This window comes from Leiobunum rupestre, chromosome 8, assembly GCF_980474605.1.
Source record: "Leiobunum rupestre chromosome 8, qqLeiRupe1.1.hap1, whole genome shotgun sequence".
Lineage (NCBI taxonomy): Eukaryota > Metazoa > Arthropoda > Arachnida > Opiliones > Sclerosomatidae > Leiobunum > Leiobunum rupestre.
Window position 1 is genome coordinate 23,075,619 of NC_143391.1, and position 12,831 is coordinate 23,088,449.

Sequence of the window (12,831 nt, forward strand, 5' to 3'; positions counted from 1 at the left end):
TTTTAACTAAGTGAGAAATATACGTGAATAATATTTGGCCTGATGAATTTTAATACGATGAGACCCGTGGGCTCGATCAATGACGAACTTGTAACACCAGTCTGTTGGGCTTTCGAGAGGGGCGACTTCGAAAGTGTCGAAAAGTATCAAGTGCGGACAGCTGCTGTTACGTGTATATTTTGACGTCCGACTAATTGGTGTAAATTTTCGGCTTTGCGCAGTTCGGGAGTAAAACAGATGTGACAATTAGTAGCAGACCTCCCAAAACATTCGGACACAATCGGTCGCCTCCGGGGAGCGATTAGTAACGGAAGGTAGGTAGATATGGCGCACCTCAGTGAGGACCAAACACTCATTTCGCCCGTATATATACGCCACAGACGGAGAGCAACCAAAAACCCGAAGGGGACTATTTTTGTCGGTTAATAATACGACTTAAAAAGCGTGTGGTAATGGATCTCCGCTATTAGCGAGTTAATCAACATTTTCATCGGCTCACTCCACTTTTTGGCCGCCTGAAACTCCAAAATGACCCATACCTCCGCCGCGTTTTCCTTTGCTTAACAAAATATTAATAGTAATAGTAATATCGTAAGTAACGTAATAACAATAAGTATGTCACCAGGCTTTTGCACAATTATGCTCACAGCGAAACATACAACTCAGTTCGATTGCGAGTTCAAGTCGGAGCTGAGCGAAAGTTTTAGTGTCTGGGCTAGGTTAGGCTAATACCCTTGGCACCATCTTAGGCCCCAGTCATCTAGCGACTTTTAATGTCTTTAAATAAGGTGGCCGAGTTATATTGAGTAGGAGGGTGGTGGCAAGTCCTTCATGCCACGCGAGCCAACAGCTCTCTACAGTCACTATTTCCGTTAACCTCAACAAGTTTTCATGTTGAGGTGAGGGGAAACTGAAGAACTCGGTGGAAAATCCCTTTTAAGCAGTGGAAAGAGAACTTTCAAATTCAACGTGGAAAGAGTTATGCCGAGTTTTCAACCAGTGCCACAAACTGCGATCGAACCCGGTTCCTCTTGCTGCTGGGCGATAGTGTCAGCGTTAGTAAGAAAATTAGCGTTAAACAATAGGCAGTATCATGTTTGTTGTGATTAGTGCTTCAAATTCGCATCTTTTGAAACCTATTTTTCATCTGATTTCGATATCTGCCTTTAAAACTCGTAAACAGTTAGGTTTAGTTTCGATATCTGATAAGAAATAAGATCCCATCTGATCCGGTAACTTTAAAATATGCGTTATAGTGATAACTGATAGACATTCTTAGCTCTTATCTGTGCATTAAAAACATATCAGGACAACTGTTTTTACTTATTTTTTATGTTTTTTTTTAATGTAGAGGTCAAGGTCGATTGACAACCATATTCTAGATCTCATCCGAAAGTGCCACAGATACACGGATCTGATAAATTCATATAAAACAATTATCCAACTTTCAAACTGAAAAGGAAATATGATTTTTCCAGATAAAGACGGCAAAATCCGAATCCGATATCTGAACTGACTTAAAAAATCTGTTTCGGTTTAAAGCGCGTATTTGACCAGGTTCAAAGTTTTTCCATCTTTATATAAATTAAGTTTGGAAGTAGCAGATATCCGTAATTCCAGTCTTACAAACCCGTCGCGATGAAATGAAAGCAGCTAGAACCTCCCCATCGATCCTCCAGTCCGTAACTACTTAGGCATTCACGAAAATCGCAAAAAAAAAATATATTTGTCCCTAAGACGAATTTGGTAGCGCGAAAAATACTATAATGGTGAATAATTATTATCCATTAGCGAATTTATGTTCTAGTTGTATTTTTTTTAACATTATTCCAAGGCCGAGTAGAATCGAAAACCTACCATTATATCGGCTTTGTATAAGCTCCAACGTATCATTTAAAAACCTAAAACGTCCCCGAGAAAAAAAAGACGATTCTATATTCATGCGCCTCCTTCGCCCTAAGAAAATAAGTTGATTCTTCAACAACGCCTACTTTACCCCCAAAGCGGCGTTCGATGTAAACTACCAGGTGAGTCTTGTTCGCTATTTTAGTAAATTATCGTACTTGGTCGTAATCTGTGTGTTTATAATGAGAGTTTAATATAGCGAGAAGACGACATCGATAATGAATTTATTCAAATCGTCCCCCTGTTTGGATGGTGGAATTCTCGACGGCGACAAAAATAGAAAGCTTTGCCCTTTTATATCATCAGACGAGAATAATAATTCGCGGTTCTGAAGGTATAATGGCGTTTAATTTATTGAATGTTTCAAACGATATTGTATGAAATTATCATTATTTTCGGAAATTCAAGAACGTATTGTTTGTTTATATATTTTAATAATGGTACATTTTTTAATTTCTCGAGTATTACAAAGCGTTTGGTTCAATTTTTACCGGGCGTTGGGTACGATGTTAAAATTGAAGGATGAAATCCGCATCGAGTATTTTCTTAGGTATTTGTGATGTTCGATTTCGTGGCTTTCCAGTAATTTTATTGTTAAGAATTATTGAGATCAGCCAAATTGATTTGTGCTATAACGTGGTAGAGAAATCAACGTTCCAACATTGGTTTGAGTATTAACGTACGGAAAGTAATTATTAGTCACGGTAAAAAATTTGATGAGCAACTTATCTCGAAGAGTTTTGTAGGTCACAGTTGTTAACCCGGCTATCCACGAGAGCGGTACCTACTGGTACTATACAGCGTATTCGTGTTCTTGGTGTGATAGCGCCGCGTTATTTCACTTTCAATAACATAAAGGAACCCCTACATTGGGGCGATTCTCGGGGCCTGGTCTCTCGTGTTCCGAAACAGCCACACGGTTCTATAAATTTGTCACAAAGTTATTTGGTGCTGAGTTTGGGCCTACGGTTTTCCTTGGTCGTGACGGTGTTTCTTTTCCGAACTACTTGACGAGGCGGCCGTGGAACTGCCCTGCGCGGAGGTGGCCGGTTTGGCCGGTGAAAAGGCCGAATTGACGCCGCCCATTCGAACTAAAGGCGTTTGTATCGACTGACTAGATTGGGAGCCTCCCGGTGGTGGTGGCGGTGGTTCCGGCGTTGACCTTCCCGAACTCGGGGTCGGAGAAGATGGTGGCGAAGCCATGGGTGCTGACATGGATGCCGACATGGACGCTGAACCCGGCTTCAGCAGGTTCATTCTTTGGTGCCTCCTCCATTTCGCGCGACGATTCGAAAACCAAACCTGTTTTCAATTGATTGGTTTAAGTTAATTTCGTTCGGATAATCGAAGTTTATTCGGGATATCTCACCTGGACCCTGGCTTCGGAGAGATTTGTCTTGGAGGCTAGTCTTTCTCGGGTACTGACGCAGGGGTAATGCGTCTTCTCGAACTCCTCCTCCAGAACTTCCAACTGCTCGGGGCTGAACGTGGTCCGGTTGCGGCGAAACTTGGGACGGTCACTACTATCCGATGATCCATCGTCATCTTTATCTGTTATCGTAAAAGATTGTTTTAATAAAGTTCCAACCTAACGTCATCTTACAAATTTGGCCTATTTTGGACCTACACGAGTTTCAACTCTAACGCTAGACTAGTTTTATTTCTAATTATCTTTTTATAAGGAAATACGAGTTACAAAATAAAGATAATGTTTACCAAATCCTAATAGTCCTAACTCTGCCGGATCCCTTAGGCCAGAAAAAGCGCCCAATCCTACTAATCCCGGATGCGGCAGGCCTAGATGGCCCGGAAAAGGTTGTGTCCAAACGGGAGGCCTTCCGGTCGAGGTAGAGGCGGCTACCGAATTAAATGAAAAGAATCAATTGAATCATCTTAATCGAAATCCCTTTTAAATATGAAAGTTGACTGAGTAATTACAATTGATAGGCGCCGCTTGAAGTGACCAAGGAAAGGCGGCCGCAGCTGCGTACGGGTTGTAGATCCCCGCGTAGCCGGCTGCCCTGGCGAACTCAGTCGCGGCTCTCTCGGCGGCTCGATTCCTCAGAATGCGATTGATCGAACTGACGCTCGGCGCCGTATTATTCGTGCATACACCTGCCATAAAGAGAACCTCGAAATAAATATACACCGTTATACTTTGATATTTTTATCTCGTTACAATAAAATATTCGAACCTTGATGGTCTCATAGCTAGCACCAAGTTCACCCGATACCGCGTAATAAGGTTAAAACATAGGGTAAAGTCGGCACATCTACCTATACTAACAACGGTTTTATAACGTTGGTGGGACCACACCCAACCGTGATACCCGATATCAATTTAGCAATCAAGCCGCGAATTTCTAAATATTTTTCTATAGATATTGTCGGTGCGCGGGCCAGCCAATCCACACCTTCTTATTAAAACGGATCGGCGCAAAAGGGAAGAGACATTTCCAGGTGGAAAAAAATTACCACTAATAATCGGGTTGGTCGTGACAAACTTTATAATAACAGACGGTGGAAAATTTCTACCCGAAAATAGCGCGCGGAGAACAAAAACGAAACCTTTTTTTAAAGTGGCGGTTGTAGTCGCGGCGATTAAATTTAGCCTATTAGGAAATTATAATTATCTCGGACTTTAAAAACTAATTAAGGGTCGAACATCTCGATAACGACTTAATTAGTCGAATTAGTCTTATTACGGGTGCTGTCGTTTTGCGCCAATATTTTGAAAAGGCATTTTCGGTGAAATAAGGAAGCGAGTAGCTCGGAATTTAACCAGCCCAAAATGTCTATAATAATAATTCCGAGCGCCTCTTTCACTGCAGGTTGCTATTTAATTATACTTAAAATCAGCCCCCGGGTTTTCGTGCAACCGTAAGAATTGATATCGAAGATTTTTTCTATAGGCTTCCAGCATTATTCAAATATCGGCCGCGTTCAAAATATATGGCCGCAGTGGCTACTATTAAATTTCCATCCATCATCACGCGTTAAAGAGCTTTACCGATGCTGCTAAATACCGTCCAGCCATGCCTTATCGAAGGCACGGCCGTCTATTATAAGTATAACATTTAGGAAAGGCGGGACATATACGATATGAAGTTGCAAATTTCGTATTGGTTGGATATTCCCTGGTTTTAACCCGCGCGAATTCGGTAGACCTGGAATTATTTCTGTGGAAATTCGCCTCGTTATTATTATAATCCGCTTTGCATACTATATATCTTCGACGGAAATCACTGGTTTCGATCAAAACGCACGATAAAAACGAATTTAGTTGAACGTTTAAAACCATAGTCGGATTCACGATGGATCTTTTTGAAAATAATGTCGCCACCATTTTCTTCTGGGTACAATTGGATTATAATTAAATTGAATAATACGCTATAAAAGTAGATTTTCCTTTCGTAGAGTGATAAAGGTAATTTCATTTTACTTGGCGAAAGTTTAGGGGGCATTTGCCACTTTGTTGAGGGTCTAGCGACACTATTAAAATGATTACGTAATTGCATAGCCGACGGATATTTGACAAATTACACTCTCGTATACACGGTATGTTTACCAACTCCCCTGTTGAAGTTTCTACGAAAACATGCCTTATTATTTCCGCTTCATTAGCGATACTTTCATTTCAGGTTCTGATTTTAAAGATGTTTCTCAAATTTGAGGGATCAATTCTTGTTTGTTATGGAACAAATGTGCTTTACTATCTATCCTATCACGAGTTCGAATCCTTCGAAATGTCAACCGCGATTGTTTTCTGAGATGCCCAAAAGGGTAATTCATTTTTATTACGTTATAAATATTTAATAAATATAATTTACACAATACTTCGTAGTTTATCTCTTAAAGGGAGTAAAAAATGGTCTTCTTACTAGCGCTATTACTTGTTGTTAACGTAGCTAGCACCCATAATCCCTTGCATTGTGACCACAGAATATTTTAAAATCCTTTAAAGGAATAGTTCTTTCTATAAAGTCATTACGCTTGCCAAACTTGTTTTAATGTATCGCTTTCGTCACGAGATACGTAGGAGTTCAGTTCAGTTTTGAAGGTTAGATCTTTATAAAAAGGGTGACTCGTCGAATTTTAATTGGCTATCCTAGTAAAACGTCACTTCTACGTCACGATTGATGCGCCCAATACATCTAAACAAGGCCAATGTTACTTTATAGAAAGGCCTATTATAGGAAATTTCAGTGACATATAGGTAAATATCAAATTTCGAAAAAAGAAAATATCTAAGGGTAAAATATCAACTATTTTAATTTCTGTAAAATTTTGAGTTCACAAATAGGGTATTATAGGAAATTTAATGAAATTTTAGGAAAATAAAATATAGGAACTGTGGTCATCATGCCCTAGCTTCTGGTAAACCTAGAGGCAGAAATGTGGAGTTTTTTTGCATACCCCCTTTAAACGGATCTTCCGAAAAAGGTAATTGATTATTATCGCCATTATTTTAAAAACCACTAATAAAAAAACAGGTGATACTTTGCCGTATTATATCGCGATAAAAGTAATATTCATTTTATACAAAGAGTATAAAGATTAACAAAGAAGGGCTTCCGAAAGCCTGTCTACCAACTAATATAGCGTCAAAAATCTTTAATAATAGGTTTTGGAACAGTCGGAGTTCGGCGCTCGAAAACGACTGGGACTGCGTATATTCCACGCTGGAAATAAATTACACTTACGAAGGGGGGATGGCCCACCTTTACAAATGAGGATCTACCGAAAAAAGGTGATTTTCTTACGGAAGGTATATACGCCTTTCTCCGTCTATTTGGCGTGGTTTTTTGGAGCATTGTCGAAGTCCATCGCGTTCGAGAAGAGAAAGTCATTGAGCATCGAATCTGTCGGCTCTCTCCGCGCCGATCCATCACCGTAGTAATGACGATAATTAGCGGCTACCGAAGACGCTGGCCCCGGCAAGGGTTCATATTCGGCGAAGAAAGAGGGGGAAATATAGTTAAAAAGACTAAAAAGCGTCGGTCTTTCGCCCCTAGGTGTCAGGTGGAAAAACTGTTGATAGACAAAAAAAATGGTTTTTCTCTTTTTTGTGGCCAAGACGAATCTTTTTTCCGACCGCCTTCTTTATTCTTAGATCCTACATTATAATAGAGATTTTAGACTATAAACTACGTCAAAGACGGACGGTATAGACTGTACCGCCATCCCGTTTCGAACTTCGATGTCCCGTGACACCTAAGCATTTGAGTTTTATTTTGCATCCAGACAACGCCTAAGGTGTTTTTTTACCTAAAAAGAACGTTAATATCTATTTTTTCTTTTAGTTGTAGACTGGTAGACGCGTTCCGATTCACTCTCCTTAATGCGTGATTATCGGTTCGAAATGAAACCGTTATTGCAATGTTTCTCAGAATCCGAATTTTCTGTTGTGTTGCGTACTAAAAAACCAATATCACCAACTCTTTGTTGAACACAACATGTTGTTTTATGTTTATTTTCACAATTTGCTTATCTAGATTGAAATACTTTAAATTTAAAACGTTTTCAATTCAATTTCATTTATTTAGAAATGATGACTTATTTTATTCTCAAATATTGACTATTTTTATAAGCGTGGTCCCTACGCGCTACGACTAACTTTTAACATAACTATCCTCTCGGGTTCGATTTCAGCTTGTTGCAATGGGTGAGACCACTCCTTCTGCGTAATTATCTCCCCGCTGCTTAAAGGGATTTTCCACCGATTTCTCCTTTCCATAAAACTTGTGGAGATTAACGGTAATAGTTAGTGTAGGGAGCTGTTGGCTCGCGTGGCATGAAGGGCTTGCAATCACCCTCCTACGCGTTGTAACCCGGCCATCTGTTTAAGGCATTAAAAGTCGCTAGAAGGCTTGGGCCTAAGGTGGTGCCTTGGGTATTAGTCTAGCTGATTATTATTCAAGATATATGAAGTTCAATACAAGTTAGATATTTGTCATAGCTATAATTAGTCCACCTCAAAGGTAAACAATGTTTGTCCAAGTACCTCGATGTATAATAATTGTTAAAATGAGTGATACGAGAGTAATAAGTGGTGACCATAAGTATATGTTTTTCCCCCGTTCCAAGCCATAAGGAAATTATTTTTAAATAACACATTATCGATGTTTACTCATCGGTTTTTGCGGTCGGTTTTGGTGATAATGAGGTGATCTGGGCTTTTCGCCGGTCTATTCTGGTTTCCTGACAGCGAGAAAAGTGGTCAGAAGATGAATCGTTTTTACCGGTATAGATCCTTCTTAAGCCCCCATTTCACCCCAAAGGATAAAGAAAAAAAGTTTTTTTCTTCACGCGGCTCTTCCCCATTCATCGTCACGATAAATAGAGCTTGTTACGGAGTACCCGCCCTAATGTGTTTATTCCGTCTCACCCTTTACTTAATTCGTTTTTTCCGCAACGAGTGACAGGTGCGAACTCTCGTCAGCGACTACTTTTTGGGAAGATGGTATAGACGTTCAATTTTTTTTAGTAACAGGAAACCGCGTATGGTAGAAGCTCTCGCGGTTATAATCTAGTTTGGAATATGATGAATTCGCGGTTACATAGTATAATAAACCGTGTATAAGATTGGTTCGTTACTATCCCTCCTCCTGTCGCTATCAAAAAGCATTAAGTATAGTGCTTTAGTCGGGATAACCATTGGTTGGGCGATTCGATGGGGTCATCTCGCGTAATGACCGATGTTATTCTCGGGCGGATTTAGAAAAGACAGATGTTAGGACGCGCGGCCACCGTTGTTGCGTCGCCACGTTCAAAAAAAGTGTCCAACGTGATATTTCCTCGCGTATACCTCTACCTAATTGTCGCAGATGTTCCTCGTCTTAAAGGGAAACAAGTGTTAGGCCCGTACACACGCGGAGGTGACGCGTTAGAGAGGGGGGTAATCAAGTCCAAATTTGACACGATGTTCTACACGATGTTTCACAAATTGGAGGGTGGGAATGGCACGCAAATATTAAGAGTTCTAACTGATGGAAAGATGGGAGCGGATAGAAAAAAATGCTTCTGTTCTCGCGCAGTCGCCGGTGCCAATAGCCAGGAAATGATTACCGACACGAACGTAATTAGTTCTTTTAAAGTAATTCGCCACAAGGTATCTCTCGGTCGCGACGTCTTTGACGCAATTCGGATGGACTAATTACAGCTTAGGCGACATCCACGGGGAGCGGGGAGGTGAGAGATTTGAATGAGGGCATGGGTTAACTGGTACTTCGCTCTTAGGCGGTTCGTACCCTCTCCGCGCTTCTTATCCGACTGTCGGCTGATTCACCACTTCAAAGAGCGACGGTTAGTTTTTCCCGTCTGATCTTCGCCTCCCAGCCCGCGCTGTCACACGGTGAACCGCGCGTCTTAATTTTTCCACCAGAGATGCCCAGGGTCGAAGGGGGACGGTCCCCCGAGATGTTGCGTTTTAGGCGCCTTCAAATGGATTTAAACGACGATTAATTTACCGCCGAAAGAAGTTGGCGCGCGAATGGAACAATGATTCTGACGAAGTTCATTAAATTTTAAATTTAATTCCTGGACTTTTACGACAAGCCTTCTTTGGTACGTATCTAATATGCAGATTAAACCGGGTTTGTCCTACATTGATTCGCGCTAAGAACAGACGTTGATCGTCCTCCGCAGCCGCCTCTGAGAAATGACAACGGAAATCGTTCTTTCACATGGCATTTTTTGTTCTTTGAGGCGATTAAGGGGGCGTGCCGAAACAAAACCGAAGGACGTCATTCAATTTTCGGTGTTCGCGTAAATGCTTTAAAAGCGATGTTCGACAATGGTGAAAACTAGTGTCCGAATAAATTAGGATTTTTCTACGATTAGAGTTCCTAATATTTCCATTGAATCGAGTACGTGTGAAAGGGTGGCCAAGGTTACCACGTTTACCGATACGCTGAAATTCTAGCATTGAGGTTTCTTAACTATTAAACAATGAAAGTATATAAGCACGTAGGATTTGGTATAGCATTTTAAATGATCGAATGGCGTTGCAAATTATTATGGGTCCGAAGTCTAAATAGTGGTTTGAATGTCAGAAAAATTATACAAACATATTTGGCGAATATTAAAATATCGTAATTATATTGAAACTTAACCAAACAAAAACAACCTATCAAAACCGAACCCAACGTAACAAAACCGAACCCAACCTAACAAAACCGAACCCAACCCAACAAAACTGAACCCAACCTAACAAAACAGAACCCAACCTACCAAAACAGAACCCAACCTATCAAAACAGAACCCAACCTATATCAAAACAGAACCCAACCTAACAAAACCGAACCCAACCTACCAAAACCGAACCCAACCTTACAAAACAGAACCCAACCTTACAAAATAGAACCCAACCTTACAAAACAGAACCCAACCTATCAAAACAGAACCCAACCTATCAAAACTGAACCCAACTTAACAAAACCGAACCCAACCTTACAAAACAGAACCCAGCCTTACAAAACAGAACCCAACCTTACAAAACAGAACCCAACCTTACAAAACAGAACCCAACCTTACAAAACAGAACCAAACCTTACAAAACAGAACCCAACCTAACCAAACCGAACACAACCTAAGCTAACTAGTGTAAATGATTTGAACATAGAAACAACAGATTCAGACATAAGAAACGAATAGGTCATTAAATTCGGACATATTAAACCCATTTCTTAGAGTGTAATAGCGGCGTGACGTATGTTGACGTCACCCATGCTTTTTCCTATAGAAAAAAGCTGCACTCTAAATGGCGGCCATGGCCCAAAGTTACAGAGCGACACTACTCTATTCATATTAGGAAAAATTAATTTCAGGCATTTACAACACCATTCTAACAAATGAATTTTGGACATTATCAACACCATTCTGACAAATGAATTTCGGATATTAGCAACACCATTCAGAAAAATTAGTTTCGTACATTAGCAACACCATTCTGATAAATTAATTTTCGACATTAGCAAAACCATTCAGAAAAGTGAATTTCGGACATTAGCGCACCATTCTGACCAATTAATTTCGGACATTAACAACATCATTCAGACAAATTAATTTCCGACATTAGCAACACCATTCAGACAAATTAATTGCAGAAATTATAGCAACACCATTCATACAAATTAAATTGTGGTCATGAAAATAACTATACGAGGAATATATATTTAATAAAAAATAATAATAATCAGCTAGGCTAATACCCAAGGCACCAACTTAGTCCTAAGTCATCCAGCGACTTTTTATATTAAAACCGGGTATGGTCTTTACTTTTTGAAAAAACATATTTTTTTAAAAATAATTAAACAGAGCAAACGCTAATCGCGCCAATCCTAAGCTGTATAAAGTTCATCAATGTCAAATATCCTTTGGCATTTACAACTAAAACTATTTCGCGAACTCTTACGAGGCCCCACTTTGGAATAATGGCGTTGGAACCTGGGGTACTTGCTCCTCGCAGTGGCAGAGCTAAGACACTCTAGGCCCCCGACGAAATTATTTTTGGGATTTAAGTCGGTAACAATTCAATTCAATTATATTCTATTTTTTAAGTTTTTTGTATTTTTGGTTAGAGGGCCAAATCAACTTGCGACTTATAGCCCTCTTACAATATCAAATAATACGGTTTATGTCTAACTAATACAATATGAATTAACAAAGTAAAATAAAATAATTCAATAATAAATAAAAACTAAGTTAAATAAAAACTAAGTTAAAACAAAAAACGGTATAAACTAGGAGTTGGGTCTACTCAGTCTCAAAAATTATTATTCTAGCATATTGGGGCCCTCCTGCATTGCGGGGTCTGCGGGGGCCTTATTTACGCCACTGGGTTCTCGTGGCCATGACTTAAGGCCCATTTTCACGCTCGCTGGTAGCGGATAAAAATCGTCAAAATTCGCATCCGCCACTCGCAAGCGTGAAAATAAAGCTAAAATATCTGTTTGAAACAGATCAACGTGGAAAGTGAAAAAGTGTGTAGCGGAAGCGGATTTTGTCGATTTTTACCCGCTACCAGCGAGCATGAAAATGGGGCTTTAAGACGGTTTTGATAATATCTTAGATTAAACGGGTGAAAACATACTTGGCTAATGTGGCCGGTAGAAAATGATGAAGAGCATTCTTACCCTCGGAGATGAGTCTTTCTCGGATTTCCCAGGCGAAAATCGTCGGGTTCTCTCGTTTGTACGTTTCTATCCTGGACACGACGGTCGGAGTGGCCACTTTGGGTTTGCTTCCACCGATGACACTCGGTCGAACGGTGCTACTGTCGTAATAACGACCTATACACGTACAAAATCGTTTTCAATAAAACCTTCCACGTAAATCATATAAATATCCCTTTTAATTATCGTAATATTTACCAATAATTTTATTAACGGCGTTTTGCGAAGAGAGCAGTTGTCGCGCGATTTCGTACGAGCGCAGACTGTACGTGGACAGGTCGGGGAACACGCGACTGGGATCGCTGGGTCCGGCGATCGGAGGTCCCGCCGAATGTGGTTCGCTTCCTGGAAATCGAGCGGCGCTCATGTACAGTGAACTCAAGTTATCTGCAACACCAAGTATATGTTAATGTAGAACCCGCAGTCGAAATGATCGCGCGCTGTATACCTGCGTCTTTGTTCGGGGAATACCACATGCTTAGAAAATATCCCTAATAATCTCTCCCGCAAATTAAATTAATCTTTTCCCTTTTGAATTTCGGGCGAAAGTGATCTCGTTTTGTTACAGTGATGGCGTGACCTTTAAAACCGGTAGAGGGTAAATCCGGCGATATGGGTGTTAGATTGTTTCGGACGAGATGTTGACCCCCTGAGGGACCAATCTCTTATAAGAAGCGATCCATCATCGAATTTTCTTTCACTCTCGGTATAGTTCTCGCTTTTGAAAGGGAGGAGTTGATGGGGAGGCTGT

General features: G+C 40.4%; 1 protein-coding gene across 1 annotated transcript; it reads right to left on the bottom strand.

Moving 5' to 3' along the window:
- Window positions 1-2,546: 2,546 nt before the first annotated feature.
- LOC149932792 (paired box protein Pax-6-like) lies at window positions 2,547-12,556 on the bottom strand. The gene is made up of 7 exons (XM_090157180.1): window positions 12,529-12,556; window positions 12,279-12,467; window positions 12,042-12,197; window positions 3,844-4,020; window positions 3,622-3,762; window positions 3,275-3,456; window positions 2,547-3,207 (listed from the first exon to the last, which is right to left on the bottom strand). The coding sequence occupies exons 1-7, from the start codon at window positions 12,554-12,556 to the stop codon at window positions 2,869-2,871; spliced, it is 1,212 nt and encodes a 403-aa protein (XP_090013306.1). The 3' UTR covers window positions 2,547-2,868.
- Between the last annotated feature and the right edge of the window lie 275 nt (window positions 12,557-12,831).